The sequence below is a fragment of the Thalassophryne amazonica genome, chromosome 6, assembly GCF_902500255.1.
Source record: "Thalassophryne amazonica chromosome 6, fThaAma1.1, whole genome shotgun sequence".
Lineage (NCBI taxonomy): Eukaryota > Metazoa > Chordata > Actinopteri > Batrachoidiformes > Batrachoididae > Thalassophryne > Thalassophryne amazonica.
Window position 1 is genome coordinate 54,466,274 of NC_047108.1, and position 19,811 is coordinate 54,486,084.

Genomic DNA, 19,811 nt, shown 5'->3' on the forward strand with positions numbered 1-19,811 from the left:
GATTTTTGAGACATATTACTTTAAGTTTTCTGTCTTGACGCATTGATGTCTTCCTTGGTCTACCAGTATGTTTGCCTTTAACAACCTTCCCATGTTGTTTGTATTTGGTCCAGAGTTTAGACACAGCTGACTGTGAACAACCAACATCTTTTGCAACATTGCATGATGATTTACTCTCTTTTAAGAGTTTGATAATCCTCTCCTTTGTTTCAATTGACATCTCTCGTGTTGGAGCCATGATTCATGTCAGTCCACTTGGTGCAACAGCTCTCCAAGGTGTGTTCACTCCTTTTTAGATGCAGACTAACGAGCAGATCTGATATGATGCAGGTGTTAGTTTTGGGGATGAAAATTTACAGGGTGATTCCATAATTTTTTCCTCAGAATTGAGTGATTCCATATTTTTTTCCTCTGCTTGGTCTAAAAAAGTAACCGTTACTGACTGCCACAATCTTTTTTTCTTGATTTCTTATAGTGTTTCTTAAAGCCAGAAAGTTGCCATTTGAAATGACTTTAGTTTTGTGTCATGTCTGTGATCTGCTTTTTTTCTACAAAATTAAACAACTGAATGAACATCCTCCGAGGCCGGTGATTCCATAATTTTTGCCAGGGGTTGTACACTCGCAACTCAGCTGGAGAACACATATCGTGACAGCTGGAACTGACAGTGCACATGATGTGTTAAATTAAAACACAGAGATCAGACAGATGCAGGACAAACAAATAAATACCACAATAACTACATACATATTTTCATTAAAAAAAATTAAAAATACATAAAATAATCACAGAACAAAGGAAAGCAGCTGGTCTGCTCTGTATCAGCCTGATCCCGTCAGATCTCAGAAGCTAAGCAGTGCAGGATCTGGTTAGTACTTGGATGGGAGACCTCTTTGGAACACCAGCGGCTGTGTGTGTTTCTCCAGGTAATGCTGGAGTTGCGTCAGGAAGGGCATCCGGTGTAAAACTTGTGCCAATTATCAGTGTGGATCTGGCTGTATCCGCTGTGGCGACCCCGAACATAAAAAATGGGAGCAGCTGAATGGACAACAACAATCACAGAACAAAGGAACAGAGAGTCAGACTTTTTTCTGTGAGCTGTGATGTGGTTCGCTGAGGTGGACATGTCAGCTGCAAGCAGCAGCTGTTGAGACCTGTGTCCTTGCATGTCACAGCTGGGTACACCTATCGTGCCATGTAGAATATTACCTCACAATACTCCACCATGAGGCGCGTACATCGGCATGCTGTCCTCACATGGAAATGGACTGCATTTATATATCGCTTTTCCATCTGCATCAGATGCTCAAAGTGGTTTAAAAATAGACCTGTTCTTCACCCCGATGTGAGAGTGTTGTCATACAAGGTACTCACTACACACTGGGAGCATCTAGGGGATTCAGGACCTTACCCAAGGGGCCTTAGTGAATTTCCGGTCAGACTGGGATTTGAACCAAGGATCCTCTGGTCTCAAGCTCAATGGGAATAAATTAAAACACATATGTCCTCACAACATGGGCAGCAGTGAGCGCCGTCAGATCACCAGCCAGGCTGCCCCATGTGAAAATATACGTCTGATCATGTGAACACTCAGCTGATGATCTGAATGTCACGTCCACCATGTGAGTTATGGTCCACAGGACACAGTGTCCTTCAGCGCGCCACTCGCTGGACAACTGGACATACCAAGCCACTGATGTGGATCTTGATAAGAGCACATGGCTTCATTTACATCAGTTCATGACTTTATGTCTATGACCATGGGTCATATACAGAGGAATAGAAGGATGACACTTGTATTGTCCATTCTTTATAAGAGGAATTAAATATTAGAAATTGCTTTTTTGTTGTTGCTGTTGTTTTTTTGGTGTGTGGGTTTTCCCCCCACAGCAGAACAATATAGCGCAATGTGATGTCACACCTTCCATGTGCTTGCACTGTGTTCATGCGCACACACAAGTGTGCACGAAACTCTCGGCGTGGTATCGTTCACGCCTGTCTGACCATGTGTCCCTCCCGACAGCAGGTGGAATTTTTCGCGGTTCCCCAATTTTTTTTTTTCATGGTTTTTCAGCTGGTTCCTGCTTCTTTCGCCCCAACTTCGTGTTATATGTGAAGGGGCCATTATGCTCAGCACAGACAGACGGACAGATGAAAGGAGGAAAAGCCTTCGCAATACCCGATGGTCATAATTTGGCCTCGGGTAAAAATCATAACAATTTCAAGAATAACATTTAAGGCACTTATAGCCTTATGAAATCATTTTCACATGCGTCAATACCATGTCCATTTTTCCCAAGCTCTTTAAATGTCCATTATCCCTCTGGGGTCCGAGGGCATTTTTTGGACAGTTCACTCGCCTGCCATACATGTTTTATTATTGCTGTTAACAGCTGTCCCTGCATCCCACAATCAAGTTTTATGTCTCTTTTTTTCTGGACAACCTGTGCTTTCAGGATATATATATATATATATATATATATATATATATATATATATATATATATATATATATATGTTTTTGTTGTGTTTTATAAGTGTAATAAAGGTTTACAATCAGAAATAGGCACGGAAAAAATAAAGCGAAAAATAATTTTCCACACACATTTATTCAAAACACACAGCAAACTATAATAAACAACTGTTTTGACACTTTATAAAGGTAATTTGAGGTCTTGTGTGAAAGACTGTACAACAAAAAGGTTCAAACAATAAACACAAATGCACATTTTAAACAATATATAGAAAATGGTCTATGCATTTTGTTTTTTTTGATATGGTAAACAGTGCTTTACGCCGAGAAAGCAACAGAGTTATCCAGTAACATTCACATGCAAACTAGTGGAGCAATCCTGATAGTTACACACTCTTTGTTTGAGCACATGAGATTGTCATCAGAGGCTCTCCGTCTGCTCCTGCTTTCACTGATCACTGTGCGTAATGCTGCAGGGCACACTGAGTATGTACTAATAGTATCTACTCATTGGAGCACCCAGGGGCCTATTCAAACGGGCCAACTAGTAACACATCACTCCTGAAAACGATCTTTGGCTTTTTACGTGAAGTAAATCTGCCCTACGATTGGATTTTGGAAAACCATGTAATGGTGAACGAATTCTGATTGGACACTCACATTGCACACGTCATCACACAGCTTCTATAAGCAGTACAAAGATGGTCGATGGCTGGCTCAAAAGTCAGCGGAGTTACCTTTTCAGCAAAAAAAAGAGTAAGTTTCTATCTTATATCATTAAAACATTATTTATAATTTAGTAAAGCTTGGTCTTAGCCACCGTCTATGAGCCGCAGAGGGTTAAAACTTGCATATATATATATATATATATATACACACACACACACACACACACACACACACACACACACACACACACACACACACACACACACACACACACACACACACACACACACACACACACACACACACACACACTTTGCACTGGGATACCAATTAAACAACTGCAAATTCTAAAGAATACAATGCTCATGCTGGGGATATTTCGTATTGCACTATATTTAATTAATGTATATCAAGTTGTAGAGATTTACCTTGAGTTTGAATTTAAAGAAAATAATTTAATTAATTTATTTATTTATTTATTTTTTGAGTAGCCTGAATTATTTTTACCCAAGGCCAAATTATGGCCATCAGGTATTGCAAAGGCTTTGCGTCCATCTGTCTGTCTCTCTGTGCTCAGCAAAGTCCAGTCCTATTACTGCCAGGGTCTTCAAATTCACAGGGAACATTCTTGGGACACAGACCTTGGACAACTTCAAAGATGGCTAACCTTGACCTATTTTAAGAGGTCAAAAAGTCACATTGTTTCCTACTTTTATGCTCATATGGCCGAGGATATTTTACCATTGCATTATAGTTGCATTGGAAATGGCATGAACAAATTAAAATGTGTGAAATATCAAGTAGTCCAATACTTTTGGAAGGCACTGTAGGTTTGAATATAGAATGCAATGCTAAAGTACCCTGGGCTGAAAGAGTTAAAATTAGTTTTGGCACTACCTTTTCCCCTATCTTTGCTAAGGCTGATAATTCTAATGAGCTTTAACATTAACAAGAAGAGAGTAAATGCTTTCCAGGTTCTGCGGCTCATTGCACCCATGCTCATCACCACTATTTTTAGTTGCAAGTAGTGGTGGTGAACCTGGTTCATTTTATGGACTCGAGTTACTCTGAGTCACTCACTGAAGTGATCCGGTTCACTTGAATCACTTGGGTCAGTGTTGCTGGCCAAGCCAAAAAAGAGAAAGTCAGTGTCAGTGTGGATTCAGCCATGGTAAGGATCCACATACAGAAACTTCCACAAAGTATTCACAGTGATACACTTTTTCCACATCTTTTATGTTACAGCCTTATTCCAAAATGGAAGAAATTCTTTTTTTTTTTTTTTTTCCTCAAAATTCTACACACGATACCCCATAATGACAATGTGAAAACAGGTTTTTGAGATTTTTTGAAAATTTATTTAAAAAAAAAACCCTAAGAAATTGCACGAACATAAGTATTCACAGCCTTTGCCAAAAATCTCAGAACTGAGCTCAGGTGCATCCTTTTTCCACTGATCATCCTTGAGATGTGTCTACAGCTTAACTGGAGTCCACCTGGGGTAACTTTAGTTGATTGGAAATGATTTGGAAAGGCACACACCTGTCTACATATAAGGTCCCACAGTTGACAGAGCATGTCAGAGCACAAACCAAACAAGAAGTCAAAGGACTTGTCTGTAGACCTCCAAGACAGGATTGCCTTGAGTCACAAATCTGGGGAAAGGTACAGAAATATTTCTGCAGCTTTGAAGGTCCCAATGAGAACAGTGTTCTTCATCATCCCTAAATGGAAGATGTTCGGATCCACCAGGACTCAAGTGCTGTCTAAATTCACTGATCGGGGGAGAAGGGCCTTAGTCGGAGAGGTGACCAAGAACCTGATGGTCACTCTGTCAGAGCTCCAGCATTCCTCTGTGGAGAGAGGAGAACCTTCCAGAAGGACAACCACCTCTGCAGCAATTCACCAATCAGGCCTGTATGGTAGAGTGGCCAGACGGAAGCCACTCCTTAGTAAAGGAACATAGCAGCCTACCTTGAGTTTCCAACCTGATGGAGCTTGAGGGGTGCTGCAAAGAGGAATGGGCAAAGGTGCACCAAGGTTGTGGCATCATATTCAACAAGACTTGAGGCTGTAATTGCTGCCAAAGGTGCATCAACAAAGTATTGAGCAGAAGGTGTGAATACTCACATACATGTGATTTCTTCGTTTTTTTTTTTATTTTCTAGAAATTTGCAAAAATAATAATAATAATAATAAAAAAAAAAACTTTTTTCATGTTGTCATTATGGGGTGGAAACATGAATATACTCTATTTTGGTTGTCTGCATTTACTTATGCTTTCCTGGATCTAACAAATGTATTCGATCTCTAACACTGACATCCAGTGAAGCAAGAAAAAAAACAGCCTACAGGAGTGAGACCTTGCATTCATTCTAATGCCTGTTTTATGAGGATGACATAACACATTTATTAAATTCCATTTTCTGCACAAACCACATTCCAACCCGCATTGCAGCATTTAGAATCGATGAACACATTTACTATATAATTTTTAAGTATTTAATTATATGTAAAAAGTGATGTGTAATGTCAAATGTGAAAAGGTGTCTTTTAAAGATAAAGTTTTATGCACATGATTGCTTGCGTTATTTTATTTATTTATATCTGTTTTTTTTTCTTTTTTAGATTTTTTTTTTTAATTGTGAAATCCAAAGCGATGATTGTACGTTTTAAAAATTATGAAAGACCAAATATGAATTGACTACAAAACCAGATACATTTTTAAATGTATGAATACATTTATTGTATCTTTTATTTATACATTTATTAATACATTATTTATTAATCTATTTATCTATAGATTCATGAATTTATCCATTTATTTAGATTTAATTCATGTTCTTTATTCTTTATTCATGTCATTCCTTTGTAGAGGCACACACGTACGCACACACACGCACGCACATACGCGGGACCGCGCGCGCACACACGCACACACACGATCACGCACACACCCTCTTTCCAGTGACGCAGTCACTCTGTGCGCTCTTGGCCAATGGGAGCAGCCGGACAGGCGAGCCTTCATAAACCGAGCCCAGAAATTCACTGGAGGATCAGACCCAGGTCCGATCATGTGACGGAGAAAAAGAGAGAGAGCGGCTGCGCGTGTGTGCAGCTATGCAAAGAGCGCGCTGTGGAATGACATTACCCATTACGCACGATTACGCGCTGACTTTGTGAGGGAGCGCGTTCAGCGGAGAGGAGCGGGATTTCGGATTCGCGCGAACGGGTGAGTTTACAAAGGAGCCAGAGGGATTTAACTGAAAACTGCGTGTGTGACCGCGTGCGTTTTTTTGTTTTTTTTTTCCTTCTTTTTTCTGCCTGCGTTTATGTGGAATCAGACGCATGACTTCCGACTGCATGTGTAAGTTTATTGGTCCTTTAAACGATCATAATGTCTTTTTTTTTTCCTGCCATGTGTCACCGTGAATTGTCAGAATTGAAATGACGCACGTGCGCATCAGCTGTCAAAGCCCTGTGTGATGTTTGAAGGCGGTGGGTTACTATCGGACAAATCACACTTCCAACTCCAACTCTCTTCCAAACATTCGGCGCTTCTGACTTTCCAAATAAGTTATTATTTATTGGTTGAAGACATAATTACGAAGCAATCCTTCAGGAGGAAAATAAGTGTAAAAAGAGCAGTAATATTCACTCTCTATGTTACTGGTTGCTGATGAACTGCTGCAGGTCCCCCAGTCAAACTTCACTTTGAGAACATTTGGAGCTTTACAGAAGAGGGCGCACGATCATTTCGTTTTCAAACGATGGATTTTTGTGTCTTTTCAGGCGTTACAATGAGACTAAATTATTGTTATTATTATTCTTACTATTATTATTATTATTTTTATTGCAGATCAGGAACATCCAGGGCAGTTGTTTCTTTTGAAATCATAAACGTGTCAATTTGGAAACCTTTGTGCTGTTTGGCAGATAAATGTAATTAATCAGTCACTTATTGACACACAAAAATCCACTGCATATACTTTTAAAAATACATTGTACTGTATCTAAATTTACATTTTCCACCTGGTTTCTACAGTTTTGATAATAATAATAATAATAATTATTATTATTATTATTATTGCTATTATTATTAAGTAGCCATATTATTATTAAGCCCATATGCTTGCAATAAAAGAAATGTCAGAAAGTTGTTACAATGTTGTAACAGTGTAGATTGAGTTATAACATAATCCAACACTAGGTAGGTAATGTTCTATTAGCTAAGGTAAGTAATGTACCTTTCATTGAGCCTTTTTTATGTCTGCACTCGTTTGTTGTAGAACCCGACCGATATGGATTTTTTGAGGCCGATGCCGATAATGATATTTGGATGAAAAAAATGCAGATAATCAATAAATCGGCCAAACAGCCGATAGCTGATAAATCAGTCGATATTATTATTTTTTTAATGAATAAAATGTTATTTTATTAAACCCTTAACAAAAAAGGTATGAGCTAAAAGCTGAAGCTTTGTCCTCATATTGATTAACTTTATAACAGAAGAATTTTCAAGTTCCAAAAAATGCAATGGGGCTATTCAAACGGGCCACCTAGTAACATATCACTCCTGAAAACAATCTTTGCCATATCACGTGAGGTAAATCTGCCCTACTATTGGATTTTGGAAAACCATGCGACAGAGAACCAATTCCGATTGGACACTCACATTGCGCACGTCATCACACATCTTCTATGAGGAGTACCAAGATGGCCAACAGTGGATCAAAAGTCCATGGAGTTAACTTTTCAGCTAAAAAAAAAAGTTTCTATCTTATATCATTAAAAAGTTATTTACTTTAGTAAAGCTTGGTCCCAGCCATCGTATACGACAGTGTCAGCCCCAGAGGGTTAATGGTGAACGGCAGTAATTCCCAGAACCCTTCCGGACGACCACTGAATCTGAATGTTTCAACCTCTTAGCGGTAAATGAAAGTTTTTCATGCTAGAAATAAGGTCTACACAACGTGGGCTTAATAACAAGCGTGACCGATGTAATGAATCACATTTGACACATTACTACATGAACTGAGTTAATCAAACTGAGTTGAACTGAAACGGGAGAAATGTGGGGTGAATGTAATCGCAAAGTTATTACAAACAACACCCTTATAAACTTACTTGTATGCTTTTGTCAGCTGATCAGTGGAGTGTGACGTGAACTACGGGGGCCAGTGATGAACACATTTAAGCAGAGGTGTAAGCAGCTCTCAGTTGAATGGAGTCAGAGCTCCATCTACTGGACAAATGGTGCAAGGACATTTTACATTGCCGACACAAACATTATTTCAGTAACTGTTCTGTTTATGAGAAATTATCGGCGTTCTGTCGACAAACTTTCGGGCGATAGTGAATACTTTGAAAAGGGCTTATATCGGCCGATAATATCGGCTGGCTGATATATCAGTCGGGCTCTAGTTTCTTGCATTTTATTCTCTGGTACTTCCTGAAGGTTCGCAATTTGGTTCAGCCACAGTTGGTTCTTTTTGACTTAATTATATTTGTTAATTATTCTGACTTTTTCTTTGCTAATATCCTGGATCGGTCAATAGTGAAGTCACCCCACTGCAAACTCGCCCCAGGTTAAGTCACCCCAGTCCAGGTGACGTCGCCCCACTCTAGTAACACAATATTTCAATTCTGATATGTTCATCTAAAAAAAATATTTCTACACACCAGTGGCATAAACTGTTCTTACTCAAGTTTTGTAAGTGAGATGATGTTTTAAGGTAGGGGAATGTAATTGTCTGGTAAAAAGCCCATTGATGAGAGAAGCAGGGCACACTGCCCAGTTCTATACATCACACTGGCAGGTCCCTAACTTTAAACTAGTCATTCTAAATTATTTAAGAAAATTATCATGGATAGCTGGAGTGGCGTGTCTTCACTGAAAAAAGTGAGGTGACTTCACCTTGAGCGAGTTCACAGTGAGGTGACTTCACTCGCTACGTCCTGGATCAAATCAAAAGCTTTGAATAACCTTCTTAACTTTGCTTTCAGAAGCTTCTCATAGCTGAGTTCAAGGGACAAAGCCAAATCTTTGGCCCAACACTTATATTCATGTGATATTTAGAATGGCTGTATTATTACAGATGCGCCCATAGTTCCATTCAACATTAACATGAATCCTTGAAAGGTCAAATTCATTGGAATGGTTATTTGAGGTTTTTTTTTTTCTTTTCATTTAAATAGCGCCAAATCACAAGAGGGTTGCCTCAAGGCACTTCACACAAGTAAGGTCTAACCTTATTTACTCCCAGAGCAGCAGTGGTAAAGAAAAACTCCCTCTGAGGAAGAAACCTCAAGCAGACCAGACTCAAAGGGATGACCCTCTGCTTGGGCCATGCTACAGACATAAATTACAGAACAATTCACAAAACAAATACACAGGAAATACTGTTGGTGCACAGGACAGGAGGGTCTCCAGTACAAATACCACACCCATCTCTGGATGGAGCTGCACTTTAAACAGAGAGAAAAAAAAACAGAATCAGGCATCAGAAAGACAAGAAATACAGTATATTTTGCCAGCATTAAACAAGAAAAACAGGAAATACAAAGGTGATCACCAGCCACTAGCCCTAAGCTTCACTAAAAGACCCAGAATTTAGATAAAGTTGAGGCAGAGGCACGCTCCATTTCCTAATAAAATGAATTAAAAGAGTAAAAAAAGCAGAACTATACTATGCCAGTATGTTAGGGATATGAAAGGGAAAATAAGTGCATCTTAAGTCTGGACTTGAAAGTCTCCACAGAATCTGACTGTTTTATTGATGCAGGGAGATCATTCCACAGAACAGGGGCACGATAAGAGAAAGCTCTGTGACCCGCAGACTTCTTATTCACCCTAGGGACACAAAGTAGTCCTTCACCCTGAGAACGCAAAGCCTGGGCCGGTACGTAAGGTTGAGAACTTGGTTAAAGATACACATAAGTTATTAAACAGTAGTGTGAGGTCATACAGTCTGTCACCCTTCTGTTGGTCACATGAGTTTGGACCTTGTGTGACCTTGAAAGGTCAAACTCAAGACTATAACTGTTTAACTCAAAGTTTTGGGGCCAACATAGAATAAACACCTTAGAAGGACAGTGTGTTTGCCAGTGATAAAGTGCTTCACTTTTGACTAGAATTGATCAAATATCGAGGAAACACAGAACCCTATATTACATACTTTATTCTTCGCAAAAAATTCATTTGCATGACAGTGTATCAAAGGCGAAGGTGTTGGACTCTCTGAGTGCCCATTCTCGTCTACATTCTTATATTTATCTGCTATTTAATACAAATCTATCAGTCGCCGAATATCATCGCAGTATTTATTTATCTGCAAAACCTCATGTATTTGATTGTAATTTTGCTTGTCACAACTGATTTATGTAATCATCCCTGTTACAGGAAGAATTCAGCACATTTTTATTCACATCCAGTCACCTGAAGAACAGTTCGGCTGTCAGAGCTTCGCAGAGTTGTGCTGTCATTCATTCATACAGGAATGGTGGATCACTTGCCGTTTGGTGAGGAGACCTTCCTATACTGCTCTGGCTCTCCAGGCTCTGACTACAACTGCCGCTGCCACCACAGCAATGGCAACACACCAGGCATCATGGTAACTGATGCTTGCATCCATCATCATCACCATCACCACTACCAAGGGGTGATGCTGTCCTCCTCCCCTCACCTCTCTGAGGATGATCTTAGTGACATCTCCAGCCCACGTTCCTCACTATGCTCTAGCCCAGAGTCATCTTCACCATCGTCGCAGCATCTCATGAGCTCCAGCTATGAAAGTAAGAGCAGCTGGAGCAGCAGGAGTTGTAGCTCTTCAAGAGGGGAGAGTCAAGACAGCCTGCTGGACCTCCTGCTCTCACAGGCCTCCTTCACCACCTCATTGAGTAGTAGCACCAACGGCATGTCTCATTCTTCTTTATTTTCCTCATTATCCCTGTCCACCTCTGCTTCATCATCTTCTGCCATGCCCCTTTTACCCATGGGTCTCACATGGGAGTCAAAGAGAGAGCAGAGGCTGAATCCTCTGCAGCAGCAAGCTAAGGAGGACTGTTACGAGTTACCCGTCTTTACAGATGAGCTGCATGATCCATCAGGTCTCTTCTTTCAGCCCACCCTAGAAGAGATTGAGGAGTTCCTGGAGGAAAACATGGTGCTGGCTGTGGCGAAAGAAGAGGACAGGAGTGATGGGGATATGTCACCAGCTTTGGAGGACATGGAGGTGGAATCCAAAAGGACAGTAGTCAGAGAGCTCACATCAATATCTGAAAACTCGGATCAGACTGTGCCAGAGACCTGTGGTGATGCTGCTCCTTCTCCCTTCTCTTCCTACACCGAGACCAAACACACACCATGTTCTTCTGACACGGACAATATTGCAACAATGGACTCTAGTCATCCAACTAGTTCTGTTTGTGATAGCAGTGGAGTTTCTGATGGGATCAAACAGGAGGACTGTGGATCACCACCAGCTGCCTCCAATGTGCCTGTAATCTTACAGATCCATCCTATACAGATCAAACAAGAACCCAGTTCCAGTGCCATGGCAGAAAGTGTCACCCATCAGTGTCAAAATTCCCAGAAGGCCCAATCCCAGTTAACCACTGCCACATCAGATATCAAAATTACTCAGCTCCTGGTCAACATCCAGGGCCAGACCTTTGCACTGGTACCTCAACTGCTTCCCCAGTCAAACCTTACGAACACAAACAAAACTGGACCCAGTGGCGCATCCAAATTTGTCCGGATTGCACCCGTGCCCATTGCAGCTAAGCCTATGGGTCTTGGAGAAGGTGGGTTCGGTGTAGGTTCAGTTGCAGGTGTTGTCCCGGGAGGTCAGCGATACCACAAGAGTGCCGTGGAAGACCTGATTAAAATGCACAAGTGCTCCTTTCCCAGCTGTAATAAGATGTACACCAAGAGCAGCCACCTGAAAGCCCATCTTAGAAGGCACACGGGGGAGAAGCCTTTCGCCTGCACATGGCCCGGCTGTGGATGGAGGTAAGCACAAAGAAACAGTTTATATAAAGCTGGTAGAATGTACTAGTGTATATGCCCAGACCCTGCTGTGACTGCAGGTGTTCATTCACTTGTGTTTGTTATGTTTCCAAACCAGATTGGCTAATCAAGTTGTGAGGCCCCATTTTGCACAGTACATAAAGATTAAGTCATTCGATGGTGATTAAGTCTGATGCACCAGATCAAGTAAAAAAAAAAAAACTACTTTACTGTATGTTTCCCATGTAATATCCAATGTCTTTGAGCTGTCAGTCTGCTCTGTGTACACCTGATCCTGTTAGATATCAAAAGCTAAGCAGAATAGGTCATAGTTAGGACTTTTTTTAAATGTAAAACATGCCAAATTCCATTGTGGATCCAAAATGTGATGGATCTGCAGAGGCAACCATGTACGAGGTGCCTTCAATAAGTTTTGAGACAGGGACACTTTTTTCCTCGGAGAAGCACAAAACTCTAGTCCCCTTCAAAGTACTCCCATCCAGATGCAGTGCACTTGTTGTATTGTTCCAACAACTTCTGGAAGGCCCCCTGGAAGTCCTCTGGTGTGAACGTGTCCACGACCCTTGTCACAGCCTAACAGCTTGGGGAACAACCAAAAGTCACAGGGAGCAAGGTCTGGACTGTAGGGAGGGTGAGGAACTGTTTTGATGCCCAGCTCCGTCAAATAGTTGGAAACACGGATGGAGTTGTGGACTGGTGCATTGTCCTGGTGGAAATGCACAAATCTTCCGCATGTTCACTTCATCATGAATAATCGTGTGTACAGTTCCCACACTGACTTCAAATTCTACACTTATTGTCTCTATTGACACTCAACGGTCCTCATCCATAAAAATACAAATTTTCCCCACCAGCTCCGGTGTTCTGACTTCCCTCCCCCTCCCACACCTCTCATCGTCTCTCACAGACTCTCTGTCACCCTTAAACTTTTTGTGCCAACGAAACACCGATGCTCTGCCCATGCAATTTAGTCCATAAGCAGTCTGAAGCAGTTCATACGTCTGCATAGCGTTCTTTCCGAGCTTAACATAAAATTTTATAGCGTATCACTCTTCAAAAGTGTCCTCCCGTCCCGACTGTATTTTGCAAAAAAATCAGCTGTAAGGAGTGTGATTTAGTAGGGTCCGCTTAACGTCCACATACAGTCGTCTCTTTCAACCTGGAATAACAAAAATTGGTAGATTATCTCCTTAGACATATGATAATGACATATCAAAATTACAAGAGTGTGGGATGAATATAACTGCCCCTACGAAAAAAGTCTCAAAACGTATTGAAGGCACCTCGTACAAATGGGAGCAGCCGCAAGGCCAACAACAATACCCGATGTCTTTGCCACGTGCTGGATGGTGCATGAAAAAGCCAGAAAAAGAAAGTTAAAAGCCAGCAAATGCAGGTAAAGAAAACAAAACAGGAAGTAAACCTGGAATTAAAGAATAGATAGAATGTGTTGCTGGGGATTAAACCAATCTTTTCATTGTCACTGCAAGTTAGTGATGACAAACACAAACCAGTGTTCCAGAACATCTTTCCAACACCTGTGTTTCTGAACACTCTTCCAGGTTGAGTATTCAAAGGGAGCCATCACATGCTGTGCTGTTTACATCACCAACTCTTTTGAAACACTACAGTCATCGTAGCCTTCATAATGCTTGTACTGTATGTATTGTGCCAGCATTATGAACTACACATTTATCTGAACTCTCAAGATTACAGTAACTCGGGATTGTCAACATCCGCTCACAGAAGTTGTTTGCTTGTAGACTTTGCCTTTTGTAATCGTTTCCATTTGTTTGCTCAGTGTCTGCAACCACTGCACCCACACATACACTGGATTCTCTCTAGTTCAAATTTTTTACATCCGTTAAAAGCGGTGACCACACTCCTGTATGCCAAACTTGTATCACCTCCAATAATTGCATTATGTCTGCATTAACAAGGGAAGAGAGAACAGTCGCTGTCAGAATTACTGAATTATATTTATTGGCACACTGTGATGAATTTGCAAAATTTTTCCATAGAGTGCCTTGCAAAATTATTCAGCCCCTTGGTATTTCACACATTTTAATTTGTTTATGGAATTTTAAATACAAAACGTATATCAGGCTTCTCAATATTTCTAAAATAATCTTCCTTAGACTCAGACTGAAAGTATATCTCTACAACTTGATATAAATTAATTAAAAATATAAAAGCCAAGATGCTGGGTTGTGTAAATAATGCGTCCCTTTGGTATAATACCTGTAAATAATCAGTTTAATTGCCAGTTTTCTTCAGACAAGTCAGGGGATGGATACATGAATATTTCCAAGTCACTGACTATGTTTTGATCTTTATTTACATCAAGAGAGGAGGGTTTTCTTTCACCAAAACATTAGGCTTGCATCTCAGATGTACCTTCTGGCAAATTGTAGCTGAACTTTCAGGCCTTCTTTTTAATAAAACCCTCTTCTGTACTACTTCATCATGAAGCTGTATAACTGGGGATACAAAATGCAAAACATGAACTATGCACAAATTCTCCAATCACAGCCACACAAGCCTGTAACCTCTTCTGGGTTATTTGGGTGTCTTGGTGGCTTTCCTCACTCTTCTCCTTCTTGCTGAATACTTTTGCAAGCCACTTTACAATCCCAGACAAGTCAGGGATGGATACATAAACATCTCCATTTCACTGAATAAGTCTCGGCCTTCATTTACATGTATCATGAAAAAATGTAAAGACAATGGTAAATGTGTCTGGGGTGGGCAGTGACCATATGAAAATGATGATTTACAGTAACTTTATCAAAGGGAGCCAATCACTGCATCATGTGTGCATTTTATGTCTGTATTTTTATTTACTTATTTATGTATTACTTTATGGTGTGGAAGCATTTTATTTTATTTTTGTTGTTCAATAATTGTGAGCATTAAAAAAAATCTGATTATATAAAATTGGTTCATTTAAATTTATTACAAAATATATTTTACATTTTGCACGTAAAAGTACAGGGGTGCCAGAACATCTCCGGTTAAACTGTCCTATCCAAAGTACAACTCGATGACCTCATGGCCAATGCTTTCTGCCTGCTGTTATTGCACAAGACTGTTCCAAAAATTTGTAATACAGTTTTAGTAAAAAGGGGAAGGGGAGGTTATAATTCAGGGTGAATGATGGCAAAGATTTAGGTTTTTATTGTTAAAATTTGAAGTATGGTTGGATTTGAGTGGCAGCAAAATTAGCCTGAAGGAGTTTGTGAATGCATTGTTTTCTGAGCGAATGAGACCAAATTGGTCAGACATGCTGTTACTCTTCTTTCCCTTAAATTATTCATCACTTATCCGGGTTCTCTTTTTAGCCATACAATCTGGGTCATTACTATGCACTACCTGCCTCCACAATCAGGCCTTTCATCTGATTTTTCTTGTTTGTTTTTGTAACATACATTATGTCTCTGCTTCTGGCTGGGTATTTATAATTTGTTGTGTAATATGAGTTTATATTGGACTTCAAAAGACTAGTATCACGCACCAGGGTTTCCACCCAATAGCAAACTCTGTAGCTGCAGTGGCAACATGGAAACAAGAAAGTTCTTTTGAGCTCAGGTTATGATTATTCCACCCAGCAGTGTGAGCAGGAATAAGATGGAAACAGGACTGGAGAATTAGGTGGAAGTGATAGCATACAGCTTAGGGTAGCAAGTGCGTGTCCAGTGGGTTGTTACTTCAATACTGTCATTGGCAAGATAAATTTTGAAGATGATGAAGTAGGGACAGGAGCTGTCACAACTTCATCAATCCATTGAGTTGTGACGGGGGACAGCGGGAAGACGTGAGAGCATATCGTTGTTGAAAATAAAGGCTTCTATTTTGACTGTGAAAAAGGACTTGCACAGTAAAGGCAAGCCCATTTTGGGTGAGTCAGAACACACTTTGCAATTTAAGCAGTGATAAATACCGTAACAAAGTCAGAACACGACATCAACCAGTGAGTGTGGCAGCTGTCCTGTGTGTTACATTGGAATGTGCAAGTTGCAGAACGCTGTGGTGTTAAGGAAACGGGCACAAATGAACAGATTTCCAGTGAGTTAGTGGCTTAGTGGGCAGAGGCCACCAATGCTCCCTGAGGTGAACCAGTGGACCAGCAAGGTTAAGGGTTTTTGGCAACATAGTGATTTGTATGTTGTTTAATGATTCTTTTTTCATGTTCTTTGTGTATTATACACATGTATCATTGTGTTACTCTGAGGAGCAAGCTCACACAAGTTTTTTCTCCCTGCTGTCACTCACTCACTCATTCACTCATCTTCAACCACTTATCCGGGATCAAGTCACAGCTCCCTGCTCTCACTTTTTTTTTTATTTTGCGTACATTGCCCATAATATGCTTGTATATTAACACCATTGCAGGTGACACATGATTGTATTTGCAAAGCAGAGTGTACCTGCATCAGGTCACTGCAGTGGCCACATGGTCAGTGCATTTGGTTCTAAAACAGAAGGGTCCTGGTTCAGGCCCCCATGCCTATCCTCCATTTTCTTCTTCTTGCTTTAACTGCTCCTGTTAGGGGTCACCACAGCAGATCAATTGTTTCCATCTCACCCTGTCCTCTGTAACTTCCTCTGTCACATTAACCACCTGCATGTCCTCCCTCAGCACATCCATAAACCTCCTCTTTGGCCTCTCTCTTCTCCTCCTGCCTGGTGGTTCCATCCTCAGCATCCTTCTCCCTATATACCCTGGGTCCCCCCTCTGTAACTATCCAAACATCTCATTCTCGCCTCTGACTATTTGTATACCTATTCCCCATCTAATATTATTATTATCTAAAACCTGGCTTCTCTTTGCACCACAAGAAGTTGAACATCATCACACCTCATTCATTAAAGGCATCAGTTGATTCTGTCTGCATGCAATGAAATTAGAAACACATGATCCACAAAAAAAAAAGTTTAAATTACTTGTTTTGCCTCCATGTGGAGCGGAGATGCCGCGCAACACCGTGTATGCGTTTGATGCCATGCTCGTCAATATTTCTGTGTTCCACCTCTCAAATAAAAGGGTTCTCCTGGCAGTGGAAATGCAAGTCAGACTTAACCGTTATGACACATATAATACCGTGCAGCACCAACCCGAATCACTCAGTGGAAACGGGGTTGTCAGTATTTGCTGGTTAAGTCATCAAGGTGTGATGGTGGATTCATTTATTAGACATACGCCAGCATGTGTCAACGTTTTTACTACAATCAGCATATGCAGGCTAAATTATCAAGGTGTGACAGGGCCTTTAAGTATGCCAGAGAGAGACTGAATTACAATTTGACACACCTCAGATGGTTTTTTTCAAGCAGCTATCGCCTAGTTGTATTTGGCACCAAGTTCTCCCGAGCATGCACACCACTTGGCAAAAGTTGGGAGAGGTTTTCTTTTTTTTTGTTGTCGTCATAGTTGTTTTTGTTACAGTTTCGTGGACCCTGATTTGAGCTCAGAAAGGCCCAGCACAACTCAATGTAACTCTTCAGGAACATAGTGTACACTGTGTCCTCAACTCAGGATAATTCCTTCTGTGCACAGTGTGAAAATTGGGTGCTAAGCTGAGTACAAAGTGTCTAAGAGTCCTTCCTATCACGTGAAAATTTTGACCATGTTCAAAGCCCACATGGGTTTAACTGTCCTTTCACAAGTTGAGCTGCATGACGACCTCAGCCAGGTGTAAGAGCTGCTTTTGAATAGATCCATGTGTCGGTGCTCTCTCGATGTACTTCATGATTTTACTCCCGTGCAGACTCCGATTCATAAACAAAGCCACATGTGAGCACATAAAAGAGTACACATACCTGCACACACTATTTTCAGCTCCGACCTGCATGGAGACTCATATGACGTTTGTGTTGGATGGCTGGGCTCAAACCCAAACAGTTGGCTGTCATAAGACGATGACGTGTTTGTACTTGACATCTGTCATGAGGGCAGAGCTGGTGTCAGCTGAGGCATTCAGCATTACAATAGAATATGTGATTGTCATGAGGTTGGTGTATCTTTAGATGTGTGACCACAGAAAGCCATAAATCATTAGTATTAATTTTATTTTAGTGCAGAAACTGATTTCACATGAAATATCCACATGACACATGAATCCAAAGGTGAATGCTAAATTGGGTGTGTCTTATTAAGCCACTCCTCATCGCAGACAATATTGTCATTATTGTCACTAATTACATCCACCAAGGATGTCATAAAATCATCAGTGTTTATTTATTTATGTATTTGTCTGTCTGTCTGTCTGTCTGTTAGCAGGATTACATCAAAACTAATGCACAGATTTTGATGAAATTTTCACCACACATACATATTAGGCCGTGGAAGACTCCATTAAATTCTGAAGGTGATCCGGATTCTGGATCAAGATTTCTGGATCAAGCTTTCCCTTTATATAGACTTTGAAGGATTGCTTCAAAACGTTACACATATTACCAAATTGGCACCACAGATACTTAGGGCATGAACGACTCCATGAAATTTTTGAGGTGATCTGGATTCAGATTCTGGATCAAGATTTCCCTTTATATAGGCTTTGAAGGATTACATCAGAATTACTTGCAGGGGTGCCCAAGTTCGGTCCTTGAGCTCTACCTACACTTTTAAGCAGAAACAAGGCGATAATCGGTGAGTCCCTACTGACGTTTTGAAATGACGGACGTGCAGTGAATGCAGCAGCAGCGGCTCGTTTGGCTGCTGCACTCTGATTGCTTCCCCCATCTTTTATTATGAAATAATGCTGAATTTATGTAGAATTATGTAGAAATGATCTGGATCACCTCCAAAATTCAGTGGAGTCTTCCATGCCAATAAAAGGCTCATTAAAAGCCTGCTAACAAGTCTTTCATTGGATTCAGGTGTGTTGGAGCAGAGAGACAACTAAGCGTGTCAGGAAGGTAGGTCTCAAGGACCGAACTTGGGCACCCCTGTATTAGGGCATGGCATTTATTTTGTGTACTTTTGTCATGTGATGTTAATAATCACATTATTTCATTTGCTCGCTTTGGGTGAAGAGATTCAGTCAAGCTGCTGTGGTCCCAAATGACGCATGCACAGTGAAGGTAGAGCGAACCAGTTTTTAAGGGGGGACCGTTCAGTCTACAATATCGGATTCTGGCTCAGGATTTCACTTTATAGGCTTTTAAGGATTACTTCAAAACTACTCATGGATTTAGACAAAATCTCCACCACAGAGAGATATTACACCATAGAAGACTCCATTAAATTTTTGAGTGGATCGGGATCAAGATCCTGATTCTGGATGATTTCTTAAATTTTCTCTGTTTCAAGGATCACCTAAAATCTGCTTGATGGATCTTGACAAAATTTAAATCACATGTGGCTATTGTACAAAGGAAGACCCTGTTAGTGTTGGATGTTGGGAGTGCTCCGGATCAATATGCGTTCTGCAGCAGAAACATATGACATCATGATGTAAAACCAAGATCAAGAACACACTTTTTTTTAAAGCTTGTGAATTTGCATGGCGCAAAGCAACGCTGTGAAGAAGCCTCACAGGACATGTCCTGGCATGTCCAGCTCATGCACAATTTCTCGGATAGTCACACGACTGAAAAGCCACTGAAAGCCGTCTGAAAGCCATCTGAAAGCCGTCC

General features: G+C 40.7%; 1 protein-coding gene across 1 annotated transcript in view; it reads left to right on the top strand.

Moving 5' to 3' along the window:
• Positions 1 to 6,251: 6,251 nt before the first annotated feature.
• The window catches only part of LOC117512204 (Krueppel-like factor 15), a 47,115-nt gene continuing 33,555 nt past the window's right edge, over positions 6,252 to 19,811 (top strand). The window contains exons 1-2 of the mRNA XM_034172193.1: positions 6,252 to 6,374; positions 10,545 to 12,155. Of these exons, the coding sequence (XP_034028084.1) occupies positions 10,642 to 12,155 (1,514 nt within the window). The 5' untranslated portion in view covers positions 6,252 to 6,374; positions 10,545 to 10,641. The remainder of the gene's footprint in view (positions 6,375 to 10,544; positions 12,156 to 19,811) is intronic.